The following is a 25,591-nucleotide window of genomic DNA, read 5'->3' on the forward strand; positions in this document are numbered from 1 at the left end:
AGAGAAATCAAAGCATCTGGGGCACCCAGCCAGTCCTGGAATTATTAGAGACAATAGCAGCAGTGTCCTGAGCTGGGAGCTGCTCCCAGATGGGACTCAAACCCAGCAAGGCCTTCCCCTGGGGAACCCTTGCTTTGTCTGTTTCCCCAGCACTGGTTTGTTTCCTGTAGTAAGGGCTGCTCATGGGCTTTTGTAGAAGGCAGAGGAAAGGGGTTTCCTATACTTCCTGTCAGGTGTTCCTAGGGCTCAAAGGAGGAGGTCAGGAGGAGGTATGGAAGCCTCTGGGACAGTTTAATCAATTTATTATCCCCCCCACTAAAACCTACCCAGCTCCATCCCCTTTCTGTGGTTAAGGAGCAGTCCTCTGGCCTCTTAGGCTACCCAGACCTCAAGTCAGAAAGCTCTGAGAGAGGTGGACAAAACCTGAGAATAAGATGGGCCTTTAAAAGTTACCTAGTCCTGCCTGGCCTGTGGTGGCTCAGTGGATAGAGTGTCGACCTGGAATGCTGAGGTTGCTGGTTTGACACCCTGGACTTGCTGGATCAAGGCACGTACAACACGCGATCAACAGGACAACTAAGTGAAGCAACTATGAGTTTATACTTCTCTTTCCCCTCCACCTCTCCCTCCTCTCCATAAAATCAATAAATAAAATCTTAAAAAAAAATGTTACCCAGTACAACTTTCCCAGTTTGTAGATGGGGAAATTCAGGGAAAGAGGAGAGGCAGTGATTTGGTCAAAGCCAAACAACATTACAGAGGGCAAGGCTTCTTCCATCCAGGGCACAACTGTCTGCAGTTTCATCTGGGCCCCACAAATTTTTTTTTTTCAGAGAGAGAGAGAGAGGGATAGACAGGGACAGACAGACAGGAACAGAGAGATGAGAAGCATCAATCATTAGTTTTTTGTTTTAACACCTTAGTTGTTCATTGATTGCTTTCTCATATGTGCCTTGACCGCCGGTCTTCAGCAGACTGAATAACCCCTTGCTGGAGCCAGCAACCTTGGGTTCAAGCTGGTGGGCTTTTTGCTCAAACCAGATGAGCCCACGCTCAATCTGGCAACCTCGGGGTCTCGAACCTAGATCCTCTGCATCCCAGTCCAATGCTCTATCCACTGCGCCACCATCTGGTCAGGCTGGGCCCCACAAATTTAATTTCAGTGCCAAAGGGGACCACCTTGGGTGCCACCAAAGCTCTTGATTCCCACCTCTGCTGCAGTACTATTCAACCACTTCTGCTGGACCATTTTAGCAAACTCTCAGGAACCTTGTTCTGACCAGTGGGAAGAATGTGGAGCTGTGGAGCTCCAGAGCTCCCAAGAAGGCTGGTGGAGGTGGAGATCCCGCAGGGAAGGAATGCTTATCTAGTCAGTCTCTCACAAGTTCAATGAGAACAATATTAAGATTCAGGCAAGATTACTTAAATGAACTTGAGAGACTTCAGATTTTTGATGCAATGTAGAAACCAGTACTTTTATAATTACTGCCACCCACAGTGAGCACATCAAGAGAAACCTTCACTTTGTTCAATCTAAGAAGTGAAATCTTACCCCAGGAACCACTTTTATCTTCCACCAAACTCCTGGAGGTTGTAAAAGCAGCACAGGGAACGGTAAGAGCAGAGTAGTGCGTTTGGGAGTGGGTGGTGAAGAGAAGGGGGACAGGACTCCAGAAGAGCTGTGAGTATGGAAATCTCATTCCTCAATTATCTGAAGCAGGAGAGTCTGTATAATTAAGATATAATTATACAGGGGTGCAGCTGGAGAAGAGTCAGAAAGAATTTCAAACCATGATGTGTCCATATTGCTTCCTGGCCTTTTGGCTAAGATCAAGTGAAAACTATGATAGAGTTTCCTAGCTCTTCCTTACCAAGCTGAACAGATCTCACTAAGGGGAGGTGGGAAAGGGTCTGGCTGTTCAGACCATGAATTTTATTGATTTTGCCTCCACTAAAACCAGTGAGGATAGGCTTGATGGCTAAGCAGGTGCTGCCTTTGGCTTGCTTTAAGAGTCTCTAAGGGACAATGGCTGAGTTAGAGAAACTGGCTACAGACTGGGAGGGTCAGGAGGGGTAGTAGGGTTAGAGGGGGAGGCTGGGGTGGGGTGATGGCAGGGCCTGGGAATCTGTGTGGCAGGTATGGGGGCAGAGTAGTAAGTTCTGGGCTGAGGCTCAGGGGCCAGGGATCGAAGTACTTTCAATCCTCTCAGGTGCGATATGATTTTATGGACTAGGCCAGGCCAGCCAGTCAGAAAGTAGCCCTCCTCAGAGCTTTACCACTGGACACTGCTGCCCCTGCCTGGTAATAAAAAATAGGGCCATTGTGTCCTATTTGTGTGTGTGTGTCCTGTTTTGTTCTACACACTGGCTCATGAACACACACTGTCCTTGGAGCTTCCCTGATGTGGAGCGTGGCACTACTCCATAAGACTCCAGCATGCCTTTGGAAGCCCTTCTTTATTAGGAAATAAATACAGAGTCAAACAGGTGGGCCAGCCAATAGCTGTAGTTCTGGAGGCCAAGAGGAAGGCGTCTGACTTGCTCAGAACTCAGATCTCCATGAGCTGGTCATTCCCCACGATCACCTCATTTACTCGTTTGGCTACAAAAAAAAAGAAAGGAAAGGTTGTTTGAGAACTGTCAGCAAAAGATGTCATTTCAAACCCAATTACTTCTAATTCTGTGTTCATAAACATTTATTCCTCTTCTATGTGGCTCTGCTCTTGGAATACAACTTGCCAAAGGGACTATAGGAGACAGCACCTTCCCACACAGCAGGAGGGGACTGATTCTACACACTGGCTTTCAGGGAGACTTCACATAGGAGGGGAGCTGGAGCTGCGTCTTAAAGAATGAAGAGTTTTTTCAGCAGTGTATAGGGAAGGAATTCCAGGCTATTAGTACTATATGAGAAAAAACATAAAGATGTATGAAAGGGGAACATGAAATACTGTGGGACAGGGAAATACTGTCCCTACATGCCTAGGGACAGGGAATGGGGGGAAAAGAGTGAGGAGAAATGAGACTAAAGGGTTAAAAGGAGATAAGCAAATGAGAAAAAGGGAGATGCCTCTGTAATATGGAAATAATACCACCAACTGTATAGGGTTGTTGGGAGGATTCAATGAATTAGAGAATCACTGAGTGCTTGATAAAGACTAGCATTACAGTATTTTTGTCAAGTCCAAACCCTTAAGACTGTCCATGACCTGACTTTCCTGCCTCTTTAACTCTGTCTTCCACTAGTCTTCATTTGTATGTAAAACCATACTATGTCATAGCTCCAGACCTCAGCACATGCTGCTTCAACCTGCCTTTCTCCCCATCACACTCTTACTCTAAATGCCCTAATCAAACACTTCCACTATGTGATGAACACTTTTCCTTCTGAACTGTCCATTTTCTGCATTGTGAAAACACCCTACCTAATACATATCTCTACATCATTATATAATTCTCCTTTACTTCACCGTAAGACTCTTGAGGGCAGGGGCAGTGTATTTATGGTCATACCCCGGGGTCTAGCACAACTACTGGTACAGAAAGATTTCAGAGATTTGGGGTACTGACAAGGATCGGATACGGTTATATAAGTGGAGAGCTAAAGTTAAAAGCAGGTGAAGTTTGACAGAGTAGAGAAGTTCAGGAAATTATGAAGCTGAGGGGTTGGATAGTTCACTGATGAATATGTTTAAGTTGTCCAAGATGTTTGGAAAAAAAGAGGAAAGGAAGAGAATACCAAGAACCTTCGATATATTTAGGGCAGTGCCTGGAGGCTGACCAGTGGTGCATGAAAGGCAAGAAGAGGGTTAGCTTCCAAGGAATAAGAGCTATAGAAAGGAGACAGAGAACCAATGGTCAGAAAGGGACAGGGTGAACTTGGGCATGATGTTTTTATTTCTTGCCATAGATATGGGGCAGATGCAGCAGATAGTTTTTCAGTCTTCTATTGACTCAGACAAAAAAGGCTGACCAGCTGGCTGAAAATGTGTTTTTTTTTTTCCTTTTTAATGAATTTATTGGGGTGACACTGATTAATAATAAAATTATACAGGCCTGACCTGTGGTAGTGCAGTGGGTAAAGCATTGACCTAGAATGCTGAAGTTGTAGGTTCAAAACCCTGGGCTTGCCTGGCCAAGGCAAATATGGAAGCTGATGCTTTCTGCTCATCCCCCCTTCTCTCTCTCTCTCTCTCTCTCTCTCTCTCTCAAATGAATAAAATCTATAAACAAACAAAAATATACAGGTTTCATGTACACAATCCCACAACACATCATCTGAACACTGTATTGCATGTTCACTGCTCAAGTCAAGCCTCCCTTCTGTCACCACTATCTCCCCCAAGCCCTCCTCCAGCCCCCTCCTCACAGCCATCTCCACACTGTTGTCCGTGTCCATGAGTTTTTTCTCTTTTCATTTTTGCTCAATTCCCCCAACTCCATCCAGCCCCCTCAACAGCTGTTAGTCTGCTCTCTATGAGTCTGTCTCTATTTTGCTTGTTAGTTCATTTTGTTCATTAGATTCCACATATGCGTAAAATCATTTGGTACTTGTCTTTCCCTGACTGGCTAATTTCACTTAGCATAATGCTCGCCAGGTCCATCCATGTTGCCAGAGGGTAGGATTTCCTTCTTTTATTTTTTATGGCTGAGTCGTATTTCATTGTGTAAAGATACTACCCCCTTTTTATCCACTCATCTACTGATGGTTACCTGGGCTGCTTCCAAATCTTGGCTATTGTAAATAACGCTGCAATGAATATAGAGACACAGACAGGCAGTAAGGGAGAGAGATGTGAAGCATCAATTCTTTGTTGCAGCTCCTTCGTTGTTCATTGATTGCTTTCTCATATCTGCCTTGATGCAGGGGGAGGAGGGGTGCGCTACAGCTGAGCCAGTGACCCCCTTGGGCTTCAAGCCAGCAACCTTTAGGCTCAAGCCAGCAACCATGGGGTCATGTCTATGATCCTACTCGCAAGCCAGCGACCCTGTGGTCAAGCTGATGAGCCCATGCTCAAGCCGGCGACCTTGGGGTTTCGAACTTGGGTCCTCTGCATCCCAGTCTGACACTCGATCCACTGCACTACCGCCTGGTCAGTCATACTCTTTTGAATTAGTGTTTCCGGTTTCTTTGGATAAATTCCCATAAGAGGAACTTCTAGGTCATAAGGCAGTTCTGAAAATGTATTAATTCTGGGCTAGCTTCCTATGGCCTTTAAAGGTCCAATACATTCTTTTTCTTTTTGTGACAGAGCCAAAGAGAGAGCCAGAGAGAGGGACAGGTAGGAACAGACAGGAAGGGAGAGATGAGAAGCATCAATTCTTTGTTGCAGCACCATAGCTGACTGCTTTCTCATATGTGCCTTGAGTGGGGAGCTACAGCAGAGTGAGTGACCTCTTGCTCAAGCCAGCGACTATGGGGTCATGTCTATGACCCCACGCTCAAGCCGGTAACCCTACGCTCACGCTGGTGAGCCCGCACTCAAGCTGGATGAACCTGTGCTCAAGCTGATGACCTTGGGGGTTTCGAACCTGGCTCCTCCATGTCCCAGTCTGATGCTCTATCCACTGTGCCACCGCCTGGGCAGGCAGTCCAATATATTTCTTGTCATACTTGAGGGCTTGAGTGTGACCTTAATAGTTGAGAAGAAACTTTGGCTTTCCTGAGGCTCTACTTCAGCCTCAGAAGGCTTTGGTGCAGCAAAATGAAGATTCTTGATGATGGGACCAAGTCTCCTAGAGAGAGATGTTTGAGTGTGTTCATCAGGCCCATAGCTGGAGCCTCCTTCTGCCCTGCCACTAGAAAGGGGGTTTCTTTTCTTTTCTTTTTTTTTACAGAGACAGAGAGTCAGAGAGAGGGATAGACAGGGTCAGACAGACAGGAATGGAGAAAGATGAGAAGCATCAATCATTAGTTTTTTGTTGTGATACCTTAGTTGTTCATTGATTGCTTTCCATATGTGCCTTGACCATGGGGCTACAGCAGACCAAGTGACCCTTTGCTCAAGCCAGCGACCTTGAATCCAAGCTGGTGAGCTTTTTTGCTCAAACCAGATGAGCCCGTGCTCAAGCTGGTGACCTCAGGGTCTCGAACCTGGGTCCTCCGCATCCCAGTCTGACGCTCTATCCATTGCGTCACCGCCTGGTCAGGCGAAAAGGGAGTTTCTGACTGAAGCTTTGGAGACCTTGAGATTTCAGACATGTCTTCTGTTCTACTAATCTTTCTGGCTGTTTCTTGCCACATCTCCCTTGTACCCTATATTCTAGATTTCTCAAATGATTTGCAATTTCCAACACTTCGGATTGTGCGTTTTTTTTTTTTTTTCTTTCTGATTTTTGCTTATATGGTTCCCCCTTGCTTGAGAGGTTCTTCTGTTTGTTTATTTGGTAGATAGCAAAAATTTCAAGATTTAGCCTTAATTCCTTCCTTTAAGATAGTGTTCTTGATCCTTGTGCAAAGAACTAACCAATTTTTCTGTTATGACCTTAATGAACCCTGATAGTCTTCTGCCATGATCCCTGTGAAACATTTACTTACCCATCTGTCTCTCTATGATAGACTGTGAGCAGTTGGACAGCCAAGAGGCAAGTCTTCTTCACCTACACTGTCCCTACTAGAGCAAAGAATATAGTAGGCAGTAACTCTTTGTTGAATGTGTGGGTGTTTTGGGATAAAGTGAGAGTACACATATAGGAAAAAAGCATGTATAGACGAGAAGGCCTCCAATCTCCTTCTCAAAGAGAATGCATTTGACATGTTTGGTGCATTAGAGCAGTGGTCCCCAATCTTTTTTTGGGCCACGGACCGGTTTAATGTCAGAAAATATTTTCACGGACCGGCCTTTAGGGTGGGACAGATAAATGCACAAAATAAAATTATGTGACCGGCATAAAAACTGTGGTATTTTTAAATATTGATATAATTGTCAAACTTACGAGACAAGCGTCAAGAGTGAGTCTTAGACGGATGTAACAGAAGGAATCTGGTCATTTTTTAAAAATAAAACATTGTTCAGACTTAAATATAAATAAAACGGAAATAATGTAAGTTATTTATTCTTTCTCTGTGGACCAGTACCAAATGGCCCATGGACCGGTACCGGTCCGCGGCCCAGGGGTTGGAGATCACTGCATTAGAGCAACAGCCAGAATCCACAGGCCCATTTCTCTAACTTTCTCCAGTGGGAAGAGAAACCTAGGTCTAGGTCTTTCACCAAGTTTAATGTTATGGCACCACACCTACCAGAGGCAATCTCAGATGAGAAGGACAGGAAAGAGAGAAAGAAAAGTTGACAGTACTGGAAAGGAAAGAGCTTCTGAGTCACAACAACTCGATTTCTAATTTGACTTTGAGCAAACTGTTTCACATCTTTGGGCTTTAGTTTCCTCACAGAATTGTGGGGATTCAGTAACATAACTGATGTAAAGAGCCCCATAGAGTGCTTTGTAAGTATTAACTAGAAACCACAGAATGGGTCTGGTCTGGTCTGTGTCCTCCTGCCCTGGGAGGTGCTCCTCTTTATACTGCATAGCTTTCTGCTTCCTTCAGGGAGAAGAATGGGGATGAGGCCCAGACAGTGCTCTGGCTGCCAGATTTCCTGGGGCTGGGCTGGTCCTGGAGTGTGACTGTCAATCAGGCTCCACCCTCAAGATAAGACTGACCAGAAGAGAACAAAGGAAATGTTTCTCTGGCTAGCTTCCCAGGGTACCTCCATCAGCTCTACTTGACCCTTTATCTCTCTACAGCTGAGTCAACCTCACTGTCTCATATCTAGACTCTGACATAGGCTCTTCCTTCATTCAGTCTCTTCTTAGTCTTCAGGGATACTGGGCTGTTCTGAAGATAGTCCCAGTTCCAACCAACATTCTTCTTGGCCCTCAGTGCTTCAGAACAGAGGGGCTAATTTGGTACCTGTTGGGGCAGACACACTTTTTCTTATGCTCTGCCAGGCTCCAAATAAAGACCTGGCCTTCACTGGCCTGCCCTCCCTACTCTCTTCTCTGTCTTCTGGTCTGTTCTTCACTTGGGGTTGGGAGAAAACTCACTGGGATTCAGGAGAGTGACACTATCTGGTATTTTGGGGGTAGATGTATTATCATGGAGATTCAGTAAGATGGGAGGAACCTGAAGGGTAGAAACAAGCAGCACTAGTTCTGCTTGACCAGGGTTGAAACCCAGATCCAATAAACTCGCTGGGAAAGTTCTGGGCTAGAATCAGGTTGGGAAAGATCTTAAAGGTAAGAGTACAGGAAGGATGGTAAGTTGGGGAAAAACCGATGGGATGGAAGGGAATAACAAGTCACATATGAAAAGCTGCACTGTTGGGAAGCTGGGAAGGATTCTGCTAGCCAGGACTTGAACTATGTACCCATTAGGTCTACTTTCATGGACAAAGGACTGATCACTGTGGTCACAGGGAAGAAATCCAAGTTCTTTCACTGACAGTGATAAGAGACTGAGATAAAGGGTCCAATTAGTCTCCCAGGTTTTGACTTTGTTGGCTATGGCTTTTCTCTTGGCTTGAGCAGGAGGAGGTCAAACTTGGCCATCAGGATTTTTGCCAAAGATAATGTCATTAACTGAGCATGATGGGATGGGGTGACAAAAGCCAGAATTGTAAGAAAAGTGCCTGTTCTCCTGGTAGTCTTAGAATAGGGCAGAGTAGCCTACACTGGGTTATGAGAATCACATATTTGAGGTAAAAGACTACTATGGATTTGTTGACTGTGTGGTAGGTGAGTGATTGGAATTTGGAGAGGGGACAGCATTACTTCTGAGGATGAATGTTTTTTCCTGAAATCCCTCCAGGTGAGTAAGACTGAGTAGGGACTTTGTCATTTACTGAGTTCTTTGCTGGTGAAGACCTGAATTGCTGGAGTTGCTGAAGTTGCTAAAAGTCTGGGTGATCCAAAGTAACAGGTCTTGAGTGCTGTACTGATGGCTAGGAATCTGCTTTATCCATACAGTTCAGCCTCAAAGAAAAGTGACAGTGGGAACAGGTGACTGGCCAGAGTGCTTATAGCAGGAAGGCCCTGACTACTGTGCTGGATGCACAGATCCCCCAGCACAGAACACAGAGCAGGAAGTGAGGAGTTCTCTAATTTAGAGTCTAGATAACTTCCCTGGCCACCTTTCCTTCAGGGGGGCCATTAAGGGGTCTCCTCATTGAAAAAACGGGCACATAGTGTTAGATAGAACGAAAAAGCTCAGGAAACAATGAAGCCCAGCCCTGTGCTCGCTCCCTGATGGGAGTAGCCATGCCTCAAATCCTAGGTATCTGGAATTCAGTCGTCACTCATGTATTCTGCACATAGAAGAAAAAGGGGTAAAGTAAAAGGAAGGAACACCGTTACTTTGTTGGAAATGGAGAAAAGCAGAAACTGTGAAATTTGGGGTTCTAGCTCACAAGTAAGAAGGGTAGTAGCAAATGGAGTTCACTCATTCAAATAAGCTTCTAGAGTAAACTCTTAAAAACAAAAAAAGGAAGCAGCTCCTGGTTCCATGAGGGAGTGAAAGAAGAAAGCACTGGGGGATGTTTCTCCTTTTTTGTTGAGTAGGAGATAGTTTACAAAGACAAAGAGGGAGGAAGGGGGTGGAAGAAACATTGTGTGGGGGTCACAAACCCAAATAGAAGAGACCAAAGGACAGAGAAATACAATGAGGAGACAGGAGGGGACAGGATAACAAAGCAGCTCCACAGATAAGCTGAGCAGCTGCTTTTGAAACTGTGGGGACTCCTTTCACAGCCTTTCATGGAGTCAGAGAAAAGCTGGGGGTTCTGAATCCTATTTTTAAGACTACTACCAACAGGCCCCAGCTGCTCAAGAAACAACTTTCTCTGCAACCTCAGGGTAGGCCTCTGTGACTTGTATGCTGATCAGGAGGACAGCTAAGACCTGAGGTTCCTGAAGATCAGAAAGAGCATGGATATGGAGGCCAAGTTATTGTTCCTATTGGTCTGGGAAAGATGGACTAAGAGGAGAAACAGGGTATCATTGATCAAATTCTGCTGGGCAAGCCAGGACTGGCTTCTTCCTTTGCTTTTTTAAAGGCTATTTGGCAATAATTTAGGCTGAACACCCAGTTTGTCATCTACTAACTACCTTGGGTAAATTTCAACTTTTCAAAGTCTTAGTTTCCACTTCACCAAATGGGTCAATAATGAATCCTTTGTCAGAGGGCTTCTACAAGAACCAATAAGACAGTGTATGTGAGAACATTTTAAAGCTGTAAACAACAATTGAAAGCCAACAAAATTCCAGTGACATCCATGCTTCCAGCACTGGAGTTCCAGCTAGTGTCTCAGCCCTCTTGCCTAGGCACATACCCTTAGCATGCTGGTGATCACAGAAGAAAGTATGAATAGCTAGGACACTGCTGCTGAGCAACACTCCTGCCAAAGGTTCTCTGGTGAGACACTGGGTGGAGTCTGTCTGCCAGTAACTAAACTAAAAATACAAGCCTTCCTTGCAGCTAGGGCATGGGCATATGACATGGCTTGACCTATCAGGTGCAGTCACCCCAAACCTTGGGCTAGGAAGTAGTGATATAAAGAAGTAGGAACCCAGCCCTGGCCGGTTGGCTTAGTGGTAGAGTGGCGGCCCAGCATGTGGAAGTCCCAGGTTTGATTCCCGGCCAGGGCACACATCAGGAGAAGCGCCCATCTGTTTCTTCACCCTTCCCCCTCTCCTTTCTCTCTCTCTCTTCCACTGGAGCAAAGTTGGCCCGGGCACTGTGGATGACTCCATAGCCTCCACCTCAGGCACTAGAATGGCTCTGGTTGCAACGGAGCAATGGCCCAGATGGGTGGAGCATCGCCCCCTACTGGGCTTGCTGGTTGGATCCTGGTTGGGCACATGTGAGAGTCTGTCTCTGCCTCCCTGCTTCTCACTTCAGGAAAATACAAACAAACAAACAAACAAACAAACAAACAAAAGAGAAGCAGGAACCAGACAGATTCCACTTTGTGGCTGCTGGGTGGTTGGAAAAGCAGTGCAACTTGTTCTGGTGTTCACTGAGGACAGAAGCAGTGTTTTCACCAGAATGGTTTGGTGTATAAATCTAGCTATAAACCATTTTCTAAGTTTGACTCTGCAGCCATTGTAGAGCTGTGAGCTAATATCTTTTTTTTTTTTTTTTCTGAAGCTGGAAACGGGGAGAGACAGTCAGACAGACTCCTGCATGCGCCCGACCGGGATCCACCCGGCACGCCCACCAGGGGGCGATGCTCTGCCCCTCCGGGGCGTCGCTCTGCCGCGACCAGAGCCACTCTAGCGCCTGGGGCAGAGGCCAAGGAGCCATCCCCAGCGCCCGGGCCATCTTTGCTCCAATGGAGCCTTGGCTGCAGGAGGGGAAGAGAGAGACAGAGAGGAAGGAAGTGGGGGAGGGGTGGAGAAGCAAATGGGCGCTTCTCCTATGTGCCCTGGCCGGGAATCGAACCTGGGTCCCCCGCACGCCAGGCCGACGCTCTACCGCTGAGCCAACCAGCCAGGGCCTGTGAGCTAATATCTTAAAAAATTTTTTTTCTGAAGTCAGAGCAAGAGAGAGACAGAGAAGGACAGACAGGAAGGGAGAGAGATGAGAAGTATCAACTCATAGCTGCGGCACCTTAGTTATTCACTGATTACTTTCTCATATGTGCCCTGACCCAGGGTGGGGGGCTTCAGCTGAGTCCGTGACCCCTTGCTCAAGCCAGCAACCATGGGTCACGTCTATGATTCTGCACTCAAGCCAGAGACTTTGGGGTTTTGAACCTGGGTCCTCAGTGTCCCAGGCTGACGCTCTATCCACTGCACCACCGCCTGATCAAGCTTGCTTTTTTTTTTTTTGAGATATAGACAGAAAGAGGAGAGAGATGAGAAGCATCAACTCATAGTTGCAGCACCTTAGTTGTTCATTGATTGCTTTCTCATCTGTGCCTCGACTGGGGCTCCAGCTGAGCCAGTGACCCCTTGCTCAAGCCAGCAACCTTGGGGACATGTCTATGATTCCTTGCTCAAGCTGGTGATCCCGTGCTGAAGCTGGTGAGCCTGTGTTCAAGCCAGATGAGCCCGTGCTCAATCTGGTGACCTCAGGGTTTTAAACCTGTGTCCCCAGCATCCCAGGCTGAAGGTCTATCCACTGTGCCACGGCCTGGTCAGGCTTCAATGAATTCTTTATTAGCTTAAATCAGAGTTAATTTATGATGCGTGTAGCAAAGAACCTTACTGGTAAACTAGTGACACCCAGGAAGCCCACCAGAAATAACAATTCTCACATGTAGAGGAAGAAAGTGCTTGGGATATGAAAAGAAAGACAATGAGATGGAGAGCTACATCAAGTCTCAAGGGGAGAAATAATAATGAAGGATGGCTTTAGACCAAGGCCACATCTCCCTAGTTCAGTTATTAGTGTTGCATGTGGTTCTTTTATTAGCGTAAGTATAAAAAAAAAAAAGCAAGGAGAGATCTCATGGTACTTTTAGCCATCTCACACATGCTTTTTTTGGAGCCCTTTTGGCCCTGAAATCCCCCAAAATGTGCTTTATGATCCAAATTTCATTCATTCATCTATCCCTGACCCATCCCCATCTGCTATAAACTAGGACATGCTCAGAGAGTTAGGAATACATATTGGAATAAGTCTTTGCCCTTGAAGATCTCAGTCTAGTGAGAAAGGCAGATTCATAAATTATTGTCATAACTTGTACAAGTACTTCAATAAAGATGTTGACAAAGCGCAGGGGTGCAAAGGAGAAAGGAATGCTTAGTTAGGCTGTAGGGGGGCATGGGAAGAGTCAGGGAAGGTTCTATAGAAAAGAAAACACTTGGGCAGTCTTCAAGAAAGGAATTCCAGAGAGAAAAGGCATTTGCAAAGGCAGGAAGAGGCACAACAGCATGATGTGTATGTGGAGCTCTAAGTCCCTTGGTATACTCCAGGAGTTGTGTGTGTTCCTTACAACATTTAATTATATTTAATTCTTATAAAAACCCTCCAAGATAGGTATTATTGTCTCAGTTTTTCTAGTTTTGAAAATCTAAGGCATAGAGATAAAAAATTTAACATGGTGCATGTGCACTGAGTTGCACAGCTGAGATCTGAACCTAGGTCTGTTTGATTCTAGAGGTATGTGACTTTATAAAGGGGAAGAAAAACAGTGAAGAAGGCTTCTGTTTACTGGAGAGAAGGAAAATGATGTTGCTTCTACTAATACAGAATTGGTGGGGCTCATTCCTTCGGCAACTTCCCTACCCCACCCTATTTTAGGTTTAGGAATAATCTTAAAAGGAATTAGCCATTCTTCTTGATCTTGAGCTTTGTCTATTTTTTGGCTAAAAACATGCAGTCAAATTATGGACCATTCAATATTTTCCAGCCCAGCAGGAAAACCCTGAAGTCTCTATGTCTCTCAAGCACTAAATACTTAAATACTCTTTCTACTGCTATAGAACAGAGCAAGCTAATAGTGCAGCTGATAACCTCACCTCTAAGTGGTTGAGAATGGCTCTGAGTGAATGGCTTTTGAAGAAACTACTAACCTTCTTCCAAGCCAGGACTCTATGGGACTAATCCCCTTAAACATCAGGTCAGATAAAGTACTCAAGTTCTTTGAGAAGCCACAGCGTTTGCTGGATTCCTGGCCCTTCTCTCTCATGTCTAAGAGTCCTTGTAAACTATTGGTGCCAATCAGGATTATTCGATATTTCTGGTATTTTTACTTTTTCGGGGGTATTTTTCTGAAGTGAGAAGCAGGGAGGCAGAGAGACTGCTGCATGCAACTGACTGGGATCCACCTGGCTTGCCCACTAGGGGGCGATGCTCTGCCCATCTAGGGTGTTGCTCCATTGCAACCGAAGCCATTTTAGTGCTTGAGGTGGAGGCCATGGAGCCATCCTCTATGCCCAGGCCAACTTTGCTCCAATGAAGTCTTGGTTGCAGGAGGGGAAGAGAAAGATAGAGAGAAAGGAGAAGGGGAAGGGTGGAAAAGCAGATGGGTACTTCTCCTGTGTGCCCTGGCCGGGAATTGAACCCGGGACATCCACATGCTGGGCTGCCACTCTACCACTGAGCCAACCGGCCAGGGCACATTTTTTAATAGCAAAAATGCATACATATACAAGCTACTCTGTAAGATAAATTCCTAGAAATGGAACTGTTGAGTCAAAATTTAAAAATCTGACAATGTGTCAACCTCCCTGCAAGAACAACTTTTATCAGTGTATGTTCTCACCTGCAGAGTACGCACAGGCCTGTTCCCCAGTCCTCCGCAGCACTGAGCATTATCTGTGCTAGTGTGATAGGTTAAAAAATGGCATCTGTGATTACAGTTTGGGTTTTGTTTACCTTTGGCTTCAATCCTCTGGCCACTTCCAATAAGGCAATCCTTGATGTCTGCTCCCTTCTGGATCACAGCGTTGTTGCAGATGACGCTGCCCTGGATGTTGCTTCTGTAACACAGTAGCTAAGTCAGGGAGTGCTCACAGCTCTCCTCACCATCCTCACCACTATGAGCTAGGGTTTCTGGCTCCTTCAATGGTTAGGAATAATGGCTAGTCAGTCTGGTTAATGTCTACATGCCTGAAGTTATCACTAGAAGACATAATGGCTCAGCTGGATCAAGGGAGGACCTGGATTCAGGGAAGTCCAGAGTTTGGACAGGCTCACAATGATCTTCTCCCCAAAAGTTTGAAAAAAGAAGACACTCTGACTTTAGTCTTTAGGCACCACAGACCTAAATTTCATCCAATCTTTCCTCCTTTAGTTGGGGGTGGAACCTGGCACTGGTCCCTGAGCTGAACCATCTCTCCTGCCTCTCTGGGAATATACACCAAATTTCATTTGCAGTTCAAATCCCATTAATCTTCCTAGGAGAACAGCTGTGGAAATAATGGGTGCCCCACAACTCTCACCACAGACTCTGGTTTAAATCATACTCATTTAGGAAAAACAGGTTGCTTTCTAAACCAGCTTCATGCCATATAAAAGACTACGCCAGACCCTAAAGCCACACTCTCAAGAGGAGTACCACTGGCTCTTACCATTTAAGTGTGTTTAAAGAGCATCTTCCTGGCTCCTGAAATCTGGTGGGTGAGAGAAAGTTCCTTTTGAAAATCTTCACTAGCATTTATTGCAAGCCTGCTCCATGCCAGGTACTATGCTAAATACTCTATGTATATTACAGGAGTGACTTACAAATTTAGCTATTTCATCGGAAAAATCACCTGGGCAGTGTTAAAAATGGCAAACAGGGCCTGACCTTTGGTGGCACAGTGGATAAAGTGTCAACCTGGAATGCTGAGGTCACCAGTTTGATACCCTGGGCTTGCCTGGTCAAGGCATATATAGGAGTTGGTGTTTCCTGCTCCTCCCCACCTTCTCTTTCTTTCTCCCTTCTCTGAAATGAATTAAAAAAAAAAAAAAGCAAACGAAAACATTCTCAATATCCTGGCTCCCATCAATATTTTTGGGTAGGTCTTGGATAAAGAGCCTTATTTATTTAATTAAAAAAAAAAAGTCTCCTACACAATTGTGGGAGTATCATTTTTATCTCTAATGTAGTAAAAATAACCACATTTTGTAGCTAAGACAACAGAGAAGTTAAACCATTTACCCCAAACCACGTAACTGCCAAGCAGCAGATACAAATCTAGGTCTGTCCAGAATCCATATGTTTAAGCATAATGCCATACAAAGAAATTAAGGGAAGAAAAGATTCGAGGAAGCCTGGAGCTGCTGAGCTGCTCTACTGAGCAGAGATGAGCTCTGTTTTAATAAGATCCAGTACCTAAAAGAGTCAGGGGCAGCTGGAGGAGAAAAGGAGGTGAGTAAGGGTGTAAGCATCCATTTGAACAAAACAAAATGAAACAAACAAAACACCAACTAAGGAAGAACCCTCACACAACCTAGGAGGCGGGGCAATGGAGAACGGATGGTCCAAGGACTGAAACTATCAATGCACAGGCCATTAAAAGAGTCTCCAAATGCCAAAACTTCAGTAAAATACAAAACAAACAACAAAAAAACATCTAGTACTTTATGGCATCTGAGAATCTTCCTGCTTTTTTAAGTCTGTCAGAAAGCAGTAAAACGCCAAAGCCACAGCACCTCTATGTACGGGCTAGATACATGCAAAGGAAGTAGGAATTTGACTTTTTTTGGCTCAAACTCAGAACACACTCACAGGGCGGGCATTAAGGGACTTTCCAGAACTTTCCCACTTGCCCTCTGACTTAGGCAAAGCAGTTCAGCCTAAGTCGGAAGTTTTATAGTAGTACCTGTTCCCTGGGGAAAATTCTCCTAAAAAGAATAGTAAGGGCCTGACCAGGCAGTGGCACAGTGGATAGAGCACTGACCTGGGACACTGAGGACCCAGGTTTGAAACCCAGAGGTCAGCAGCTTGAGCGCAGGCTCATCAAGGGTGAGCGTAGGGTTGTAGGATAGCCTGCTTGAGTGTGAGATCACAGACATGACCCCATGGTCGCTGGCTTCAAGCCCCAGGTCTTTGGCTTGAGCAAGGGGTCACTGACTCGACTGCAGCCCCTGGTCAAGGCATATATGCAGTGGTAGGATTCAAATAATTTAACAAGTGGTTCTAATGACCGTTTTAAATATAAAAAAAGATACACTGAAAGGTAGTTTATTATATCGTGCATTTAATATTTGAATAAGAATAAAAGAGGTACACAAAACTAGCTTATAAGAAAGTTTTAAAATATTAATAAAAAATATTAAATAAAATACCTGACAAAAAACAATACAAGTTGTCATCCCCTGGTTGTTTGGCAGTTTTTCTCTTTATGTTATATGTTTGCCTACTGAAGTAACAAATGTGAGGGAATTAAAATGTAGCATTTCATCAAAGTAAGTATAATAAGTTTTTTTGTTTTTTTTTTCCGGGGCCTTCCGGCAAACACCGGAAGACCTACTAGACAAATTCAAAAAGAGCTGTAAGCACAGTATAATGAGTTTTATAAAATGAATAATTTTTTTTTTGTATTTTTCTGAAGTTGGAAACGGGGAGGCAGTCAGACAGACTCCTGCATGCGCCCAACTGGGATCCACCCGGCATGCCCACCAGGGGTGATGCTCTGCCCATCTGGGGTGTCGCTCTGTTGCGACCAGAGCCATTCCAGCGCCTGAGGCAGAGGCCATGGAGCCATCCTCAGTGCCCGGGCCAACTTTGCTCCAATGGAACCTTGGCTGCGGGAGGGGAAGAGAGAGACAGAGAGGAAGGAGAGGGGGAGTGGTGGAGGGGTGGAGAAGCAGATGGGCGCTTCTCCTGTGGGCCGGGAATTGAACCCAGGAGTCCTGCACGCCAGGCCGATGCTCTACCACTGAGCCAACCGGCCAGGGCCTGAATAAGTAAATATTACAAGCATAGTTACATCAAATTTTTTTCACCTATGGACAGAATGAACATACTATGGGCCCTTAGAATATGCTGTTGCACAGAGGAACATTAAAAAAGAGTAAGAATGTAAATTTGTGATTTCCACATTGGGTGGCTGCCCAGACACCCACCTGAGAGAGAACCCTGACTACAAGTGCCATTTTAAAACAACCAGTTTGCTGAACTCAACAAAAAATTAGGTATCGGTTTTGCCGAACCAGTGCAAACCGGCTAAATCCCACCACTGCACATATGAGAAAGCAATCAGTGAACAGCTAAGGTGCTGCAACTATGAGTTGATGCTTCTCATCTCTCCCTTCCTGTTTGTCCCTCTTTCTTGAACAAAAAAGAATAGTAAGGAAGTATAGAGAGTCTCAGGTACCCAGTTTCCTGGGATATAGCAGGCTTGCAACTGGCTACTAGTTTGTCACTGAAAAGTCTCCTTTTTCCAAAGTGGGTGTAGCGGGATGCTTCCAGTTCAGTAGTTTTAAGAGCCTGTGAAAGCATGTCCTGGAGCTAGGCAAGTGGTAAACATAGTCAGCACACAAAAAACAGCCATCAGAAATGCAAGCAGCCATAGTTAGAGATTACTAACTGGCTCTCATGGAATATGGGATATAAGTGGGAAGCATTTCTGAAAGGAGGAGGCTGGAATGAGTGAGGTCAGATTTCCACAGCAAAGCATAGCATGGGTTCTCTTTATGTTTAGCAAGTCTGACTGAGGTCTTCAGAACCTCCCACATTGCTTTGCTCATCTACATAGTTTGTGAGTTAACAGCATCTGAGACACATAAACCGCTACCGTAGAGTCTGCAGATGTGATAGGGAAAAGCAGTTGATTGATGGGAAGCTGGGGGCTCTCCTGAGGCTTCTGGTCAGTGGATCTGTGGAAGTCTTTGAGGTGAGCACCTGACAAAATGCTTAGTGAGTGTGAAGCTCTTTTCTTTCTTTAAAATTTATTATTATTATTATTTTAATTAATTTTTTTTTTTTTTTTTAGTGAAGCTCTTTTCTACCACTTGTTTCTTCAGGTGTTCCCCATTATCATGCCTACAGCCACAAGTCACCTCTATTAGCAAGGCTGAAGTACTTTGGAAAAATTTCAAGTCAATATACCTTTCCCTCTGTTCAGAAAAAAATTCTAGAATTAAGGGTTTTACTGAAAGTGTGCGTGTTTGCTCATGCTAGAGGGAAAGGACAGATACTACTATAGCGAACAAGCCCTCTCCAGGTTGCCGATCCACAGTAATGACTTGGCCTTTTCTGCTCAGTGCTTAAGGTGGGAGGGGAAGCAGCTTCCTATATAACTCAAGGAAAGAACTGGCTGGCCCCAATGTCAGAACTACTATTTTGCATCTAATTTTAACTCTCAACTTGGTACTAAGGACTCTGCTATGCTAATGTGCCTGGCTGTGTTCTCTAAGAAGCTGCTAAGTGATGGCTAAGATTAATGGGGTTTTGGTCCTCATTTTTCTTCGGTGGGTTAAATTTTAAGCAAACCTTAGGCATTGGCATATTACCCGGGAAACCGCAAAGCTTCCGTGGAGATGAGGCCATGGGAAAACACAGATGTCTACAGTAAGACCACTGCTTGGCCATGCTGCCCACCCTACACGTCCTGGCATACAACACGAGGAAGAAGCCCTGACCTGGGAAGCAAGAGTGCCTCCAAATTCTTGTTCCTCTTCTGGCTCCAGGTAGGGCTCTGTTCAGTTTATTTCAGAAGGAAAGGGAACTCACATAAATCTAATGTTTAACACATCTCTTTTATTATTATTTTTATTGTGACAGAGACAGAGAGAGGGACAGATAAGCAGGAAGGGAGAGAGATGAGAAGCATCAATTCTTTGTTGCGGCACCTTAGTTGTTCATTGATTTCTTTCTCATATGTGCCTTGACCAGGGGGCTACCGCAGACTGAGTGACCCTTTACTCAAGCCAGTGACCTTGGGCTCAAGCTGGTGACCTTGGGGTTTTGAACCTGGGTCCTCCATGTCCCAGTCCGAAGCTCTAGCCCTTGCACCACTGCCTGGTCAGGCTGTCTAACACATCTTGATTACACAAAGACTTTATATTCATTATGTAATTTAATCCATTCAGGGAACCTATAGGGATAGTGGTATTTATTCTAATTTTTACAGAGAAAATTTAGGTTCATAGAGGTTAAGCAATGTGCCCAAGCCTACACAGTGGTGACTCACCACCGTGTCATGGGCTTCTGCCTTAGGTGTTAACTCAGCAATATTTGGCAAAGAACCATGAAACTTCTCAGTGATTGTGAGGACAGGCAGGTTCTTCCCTGGGGATAAGTTGACAGGCTTTAAAGATCTGACTCACTACTTCAGCCTAAAGATTATGGCTGAGTCATCCAATCTTTCAGATGCCAGAGCCTCCTAACCTTAGTCCAGTGCTCTAGCTGGTTAGCCTATGCTCAAGCTGGATGGGCCCACTCTCAAGCTGGTGAACTCAGGGTTTCAAACCTGGGTCTTCAGTATCCTAGGTTGATACTATATTCACTGTGCCACCACCTGGTCAGGTTCAAAAGTTTAAATAGGACAGAGATATGACCAGAGATATCCTTTAGGAAGACAATGCTGGCAACATGCCACTTCTGTGAAATGAGATAAAGTAACAACCAACATTCTTTGTGCCATGCATTGTTCTAAGTGCTTTCTGTCTGTTAATTCACTTAGTACTCCCAATAAATCTGTGAGGTAGTTCAGTTTTTACCCCATTTTATACTTCTCTCCTCTTCTATCAGTTTATAGACAGAGAAATCAACAGATATCTGAACTAGAATCAATCTCAGCCTGATCCAGCCTACTGGTTTTCAAAATTTGTTTTATAGACCTGCTTCACATCCTATAGGAAGGACAAGTGACCCTTCCCCACTGTATTCCAAAATTCTGTGCTTTTATCAGTTTTAAATACTGAGTTTCTAGCATGACCAGGCGGTGGCACAGTGGATAGAGCATTGGACTGGAATGTGGAGGACCCAGGTTCGAGACCCTGAGGTTGCCAGTTTGAGTGCGTGCTCACCAAGGTCACTGGCTTGAGCAAAGGGTTACTTGGTCTGCTGAAGGCCCACGGTCAAGGCACATATGAGAAAGCAATCAAAGAACAACTAAGGTGTCACAACAAAAAACTGATGATTGATGCTTCTCATCTCTCTCTGTTCCTGTCTGTCCCTATCTATCCCTCTCTCTGTCTCTGTAAAAAAAAGAAAAAAGAAAAAAAGCCGAGTTTCTGTGTAAGACTTATGTTAAAAAAAAAAAAAAAATCTGGTCTGACCAGGCGTTTGCACAGTGGGGAACTAAGGACCCAGACTTGAAACCTTGAGGTTGCCGGCTTGAGTGCAGGGTCACTGGCTTGAGTGTAGGATCATAGATATGACCCCATGGTCGTTAGCTTTAGCTCAAAGGTCGCTGGCTTGAGCAAGGGGTCACTGGCTTGGCTGGAGCCCTCCAGTTCAGGCACATATGAAAAAGCAATCAATGAACAACTAAGGTGCTGCTACTACAAGTTGATGCTTCTCATCTCTTTCCTTTCCTGTCTCTTAAAAAAAAATGTGTGAAAATCCTTCCTCTCTTCCATCACCTATGATTGCTTTTCATACAAAACAAAACCTGAGGTCCATACAGAGGAAGAATTCTACTAAATATCATTCAAGTTTTGTTACTCCAAGTACAGGTTATTCATAAGCGAAGATTTTAGGATACTATGGGATCTCAAAATGGGGAAAGATTCTCCATAACTTATAATGGAGAAGCTCTTCCTCAAAAAAGAGTGTATGGCTTATAAGTCCACTCCTCCAAGGCCTCTGCCCTCTTCAGGGCTGCTCTGGATTCTGAGATAAGGGAAGGTGACCCTTTTTTTTTTTTATTTTTTTTTATTTTTACAGAGACAGATTCAGAGAGAGGGATAGATAGGGACAGGCAGACAGAAACGAAGAGAGATGAGAAGCATCAATCATCAGTTTTTTGTTGTGACACTTTAGTTGTTCATTGATTGCTTTCTCATATGTGCCTTGACCGTGGGCCTTCAGCAGACCGAGTAACACCTTGCTTGAGCCAGTGACCTTGGATTCAAGCTGGTGAGCTTTCTGCTCAAACCAGATGAGACCATGCTCAAGCTGGCGACCTCGGGGTTTCGAACCTGGGTCCTCTGCATTCCAGTCCAATGCTCTATCCACTGCGCCACCGCCTGGTCAGGCGAAGGTGACCCATTTTTTTTTTTTTTTTTTTTTACAGAGACAGAGTCAGAGAGAGGGATAGGCAGGGACAGACAGGAACAGAGAAATGAGAAGCATCAATCATTAGTTTTTCGTTGTGCACTGCGACACCTTAGTTGTTCATTGACTGCTTTCTCATATGTGCCTTGACCACGGGCCTTCAGCAGACCGAGTAACCCCTTGCTAGAGCCAGTGACCTTGGGTCCAAGCTAGTGAGCTTTTGCTCAAACCAGATGAGCCCGTGCTCAAGCTAGCGACCTTGGGGTCTCAAACCTGGGTCCTCAGCATCCCAGTCCAACGCTCTATCCACTGCACTACTGCCCGGTCAGGCGAAGGTGACCCATTTTTAAAAATAGATTTTATTTATTGATTTTGGAAAGAAATGAGAGAGAGAGGAGAGAGAGAGAAAGAGACAGAGAGAGAGAAGAGCTGGGGAAGAGTGGGAAGCATCAACTCTTAGCAGTTGCTTCTTGTATGTGCCTTGACTGGGCAAGCATGGGGTTTCCAACTGGCGACCTCAGCATTTCAGGCTGACACTTTTATCCAGGCTGACACTTTTATCCAGTGTATGACCCCAGGTCAGGCTAAGGTGATCCTTAGATATTAGTATTGTGTCATTCCAGCATTGTCAGCAGCTCACTACTGTGGCCATCCCATCAAATAGGATATCAAAGCAAGAGAGGGCAGTTTCTTCCAGGACCACAATTGTCGTGTGAGAAGGCTGCTGGAAATGCTTTCAGAGACCATTTATTTCTTTTCCTTTTTTAAAAATTGATTTTAGAGAGAGAGGAAGGGAGAGAGAGAGAGAAAGCGCATGACAGGACCCTCCATCTGTTTCTGTAAGTGCCCTGACAGGGATCAAACTGGCAACCTCTTTACTTCTGGATGATACTCTAACCAAGTGAGCTATCCGGGCAGGGCCAGAGACCATTTTCTTTTTTCTTTTAAAATCAAGTGAGAGGCAGAGAGGTGGAAAGACAGACTCCTGTATGCGCCCGACCAGGATCCACCCCTGGCAACCCCTGTCTGGGGCTGCTGTTCTGCCTATCTGGGCTGCTGTTCTGTTGTGTGGCCCCTGAGCTATTTAGTGCCTGAGGCCAGTCCATGGAGCCATCCTCAGTGCCCAGGACCAACTTGCTCATTTGAGCCATGGCTGCGAGAGGGGAAGAGATAGAGAGATGGGGGTAGGAGGGAGAAGCAGATGGTGGCTTCTCCTGTGTGCCTTGATTGGTCATTGAACCTGGGACTTCCACATGCTAGGTCTACGCTTTACTACTGAGCCAACCAGCTAGGGCAAGACCATTTCTTTATAGAACTAAACTAAGACCTCAAAGGGCTTAGGAACTATTCCTCCCTTCATCCTTTCCCTTTCTTCCCTTCTCCAAGCTAAGCCCTTTCCTAGGCTGTACTGGCCTCCAAAGTATCCAAGGGGTACTAGAGGCCTTGCCTCAAGTAAGCGCAAGGGAAAACATACCCTTCCTCCACAGTGACTGAGTTCATGAGAAGGCAATTGGTGATAGTTACTCTCTCTCTTATGACACAGGATGAACCAATTACTGAGTGCTTAATGGATGACTTCTCTCCAACCTGTGTATCTGACCCAATGAGGCAGTCAGCTCCAACCTGAAAAAGACAAATATAAAACATTCCATTCATCTTAACTGACTGTAAGTTAACCTCCCCTGATCCCTTCACCTGGCATCTAACAGGATATTTCCCCAAACACATTTCAGCAAGAGGGACCATCATCAGTATTATTTAGGGCCCCAAGGTCACATAATACCTCTGAGAACAACTCAAACTTACACACTCATGCACTTGGGTACATAGATATGCTTTTTTAAAGAGAGTGCTCAAATCGGGGTAAGAAGAGGAAGAGAGATGGAAAGCTCCTATGTCTGAGTGCCAGGACTATAACGGACCTTCCTTACAGGGTTTGTGTAGTTGGGGCCAGCACCTGTCCAGGCAGATTGGACAGGTGTGCCTGGACTAAAAGGTAAAATTTTATAACCAGAACCCAGTTGGTATTTCCTTGGGGCTAATGAGGTTCTGAGTTTGAAAGCCCTATCCAGCTTCACAAGGACAAGCCTCAGTACATCCAGAGATTGTCCCATACCTGCCCTGCCCAAGCTAGTACTAGTACTTACCAAGTGTCTATTGACAATCTGAGCTGATAAATGGACCAATGATTCTTCTGGACAAAGAACAGGCAGCAATTTGGGCACCTTGAGGAAAGAGGTTTGGTCAGTAAAGTAAGACCAGAAAACACCTGAAAGCACTTTAGGTAGAACCCAGAGCCCAGTCAGAGATGGGGATGTAGCAGAGCAGGTGGCTGCTGCATTTCCCCTAGGACACAGATTGTTTATGCCGCAGCTTCTAGATGGTCTTATCCTCAGTTTCTGAACTGAAACGAATACCATGTCCTTCAGCTGGGAGGTGGTGAGATAAACCTTTGAAATACCTAGGCAGCACTTGGGAGAGGAGCCCTAATGTGGGCAGGAGGCATACTGAGTCCTGACCATAGTCATCCTAGGTTCCTGCCCACCTCCTGGACCACTGTGACCGGGCAGGAGGCGGGGATGAGAGCAATGTTAGACAAATTCCACAATCAGGACTGACCCTGAGAAAACAGCCACGTTCTTCACCAGCCAAAATAAAACACTGAAGGGAAAGTTCCCACCATTCTCTCTTCAGCATGAGAAAACTGAAAGGTCAGAGTATGGAGAGTTTTAGCTCTAGACTCTTTAAGAGGGCACAGATAAGTGTACCTATCTGATTTTCTAGCATGGGAAGAATGACATGATAGCCTATAGTGTGCAGTGGCCACAATGGCTGAGGGAGGCCTTGTCAGGACTGCTATACTGGCACTATGAATGCTAATCCCTCAGTCCCCATCCCTGAGATCTCCTCCATCACACTTCAACCAAGGCCATTCAGGCCTGTCTGCTGCACAGCCCTCGCCAGCACTTCAGAGGACACTTTTCTAGCCTAAGGCTGTCCATGGACCTGCTTTTGACCAGTCTGACAGTGTCTAGTCATAGAATTGAAGAAAGAAAACTGAAAGTCAAATTACGGAAGATTTTTAATAGCTCTGACCTTAAATTGGGGCTAACTTTATCCAGGACTGCCCTAAGTAAACATGGGACTATTTATGATTTCTCATAAACTCTCTGGCCTAGATTCCCTTGGATTTATAACCAATCCATGTTGAGACCAGCTTGGGGTGTGGGGCCGTGGCTATACCCACCACATGGTATGGGTCCTAAATATTCCTGAGCCAGGTCTTTTTCAGGGACTCAATCCAAGTTTTTCAACATTTTTTATCACTCTAACTGACCTCTCCACCCACTCCCCAGCTCATACCTACACTGACAATTTCACAACGTTCTACCAGGAACCACGTCAACAGCTAATCTTTCCATTATCTCATCTCTGTGTGAATGCCACTCCAATTAGTTCTCTCAATCATCTATCTTTTCCTATTCTCATTTCAACTCTTAACTGCTCTGTATTTCATTTTCATGGTCTCATCATCCCTCTATCCTGTAACCTTCCTCCTGTGCTTGCTACGCAATAAAGAGCTACCTTATACCCTTATCCTTTTCACTGTTCCCCTCTGCATCCCTTAACTACACTAAAACCTGGCTTGTCTTTCATGGTACAAATTCCCCTTCAGTAGAAGCTACTAATTCTCCGTTTCTCATAAACCTCAGGGTTAAAAAAAAACAAGGGGGTTCCTAAGGCTCCTCACTCTCTAATGCGGCTTCCAGACATTTCTCTCTCACAGACATTCCTTCCCTGAGGCTTTGCCATCTGGCTCTTCTATACTCTGTTCCTTCGCCTTCTTAGGAAAGACTCCTCTGTGTGCCTGTGGGTTTATCTCACCACAGTAATGATTATACAATATTTATCTGTTTGTTTATGGAGTACTGTAGATATCCCCATGCTGTGCAGAACAGGGGAAAGCTGCTAAACTCTGACGCCATAAATTA

The 25,591-nt window shown here is 45.2% G+C and overlaps 1 protein-coding gene and 1 non-coding gene across 3 annotated transcripts in view; both read right to left on the reverse strand.

The window, feature by feature from the left end:
• Positions 1-2,383: 2,383 nt before the first annotated feature.
• EIF2B3 (eukaryotic translation initiation factor 2B subunit gamma) overlaps positions 2,384-25,591 on the reverse strand; it is a 128,912-nt gene continuing 105,704 nt past the window's right edge. For both annotated transcript variants that reach the window (XM_066376163.1, XM_066376162.1), the window contains exons 9-12: positions 23,747-23,824; positions 23,074-23,222; positions 14,324-14,427; positions 2,384-2,602 (exon numbers count right to left, since the gene is read on the reverse strand). In XM_066376163.1, coding sequence (XP_066232260.1) covers positions 2,550-2,602; positions 14,324-14,427; positions 23,074-23,222; positions 23,747-23,824 — 384 coding nt within the window. In that variant the 3' untranslated portion in view covers positions 2,384-2,549. The remainder of the gene's footprint in view (positions 2,603-14,323; positions 14,428-23,073; positions 23,223-23,746; positions 23,825-25,591) is intronic.
• Positions 16,874-16,936, reverse strand: LOC136402050 (U7 small nuclear RNA). Its single transcript, XR_010750947.1, has one exon. It is a non-coding gene; the product is annotated as a U7 small nuclear RNA (small nuclear RNA).

This window comes from Saccopteryx leptura, chromosome 3, assembly GCF_036850995.1.
Source record: "Saccopteryx leptura isolate mSacLep1 chromosome 3, mSacLep1_pri_phased_curated, whole genome shotgun sequence".
Classification (NCBI taxonomy): Eukaryota; Metazoa; Chordata; class Mammalia; order Chiroptera; family Emballonuridae; genus Saccopteryx; species Saccopteryx leptura.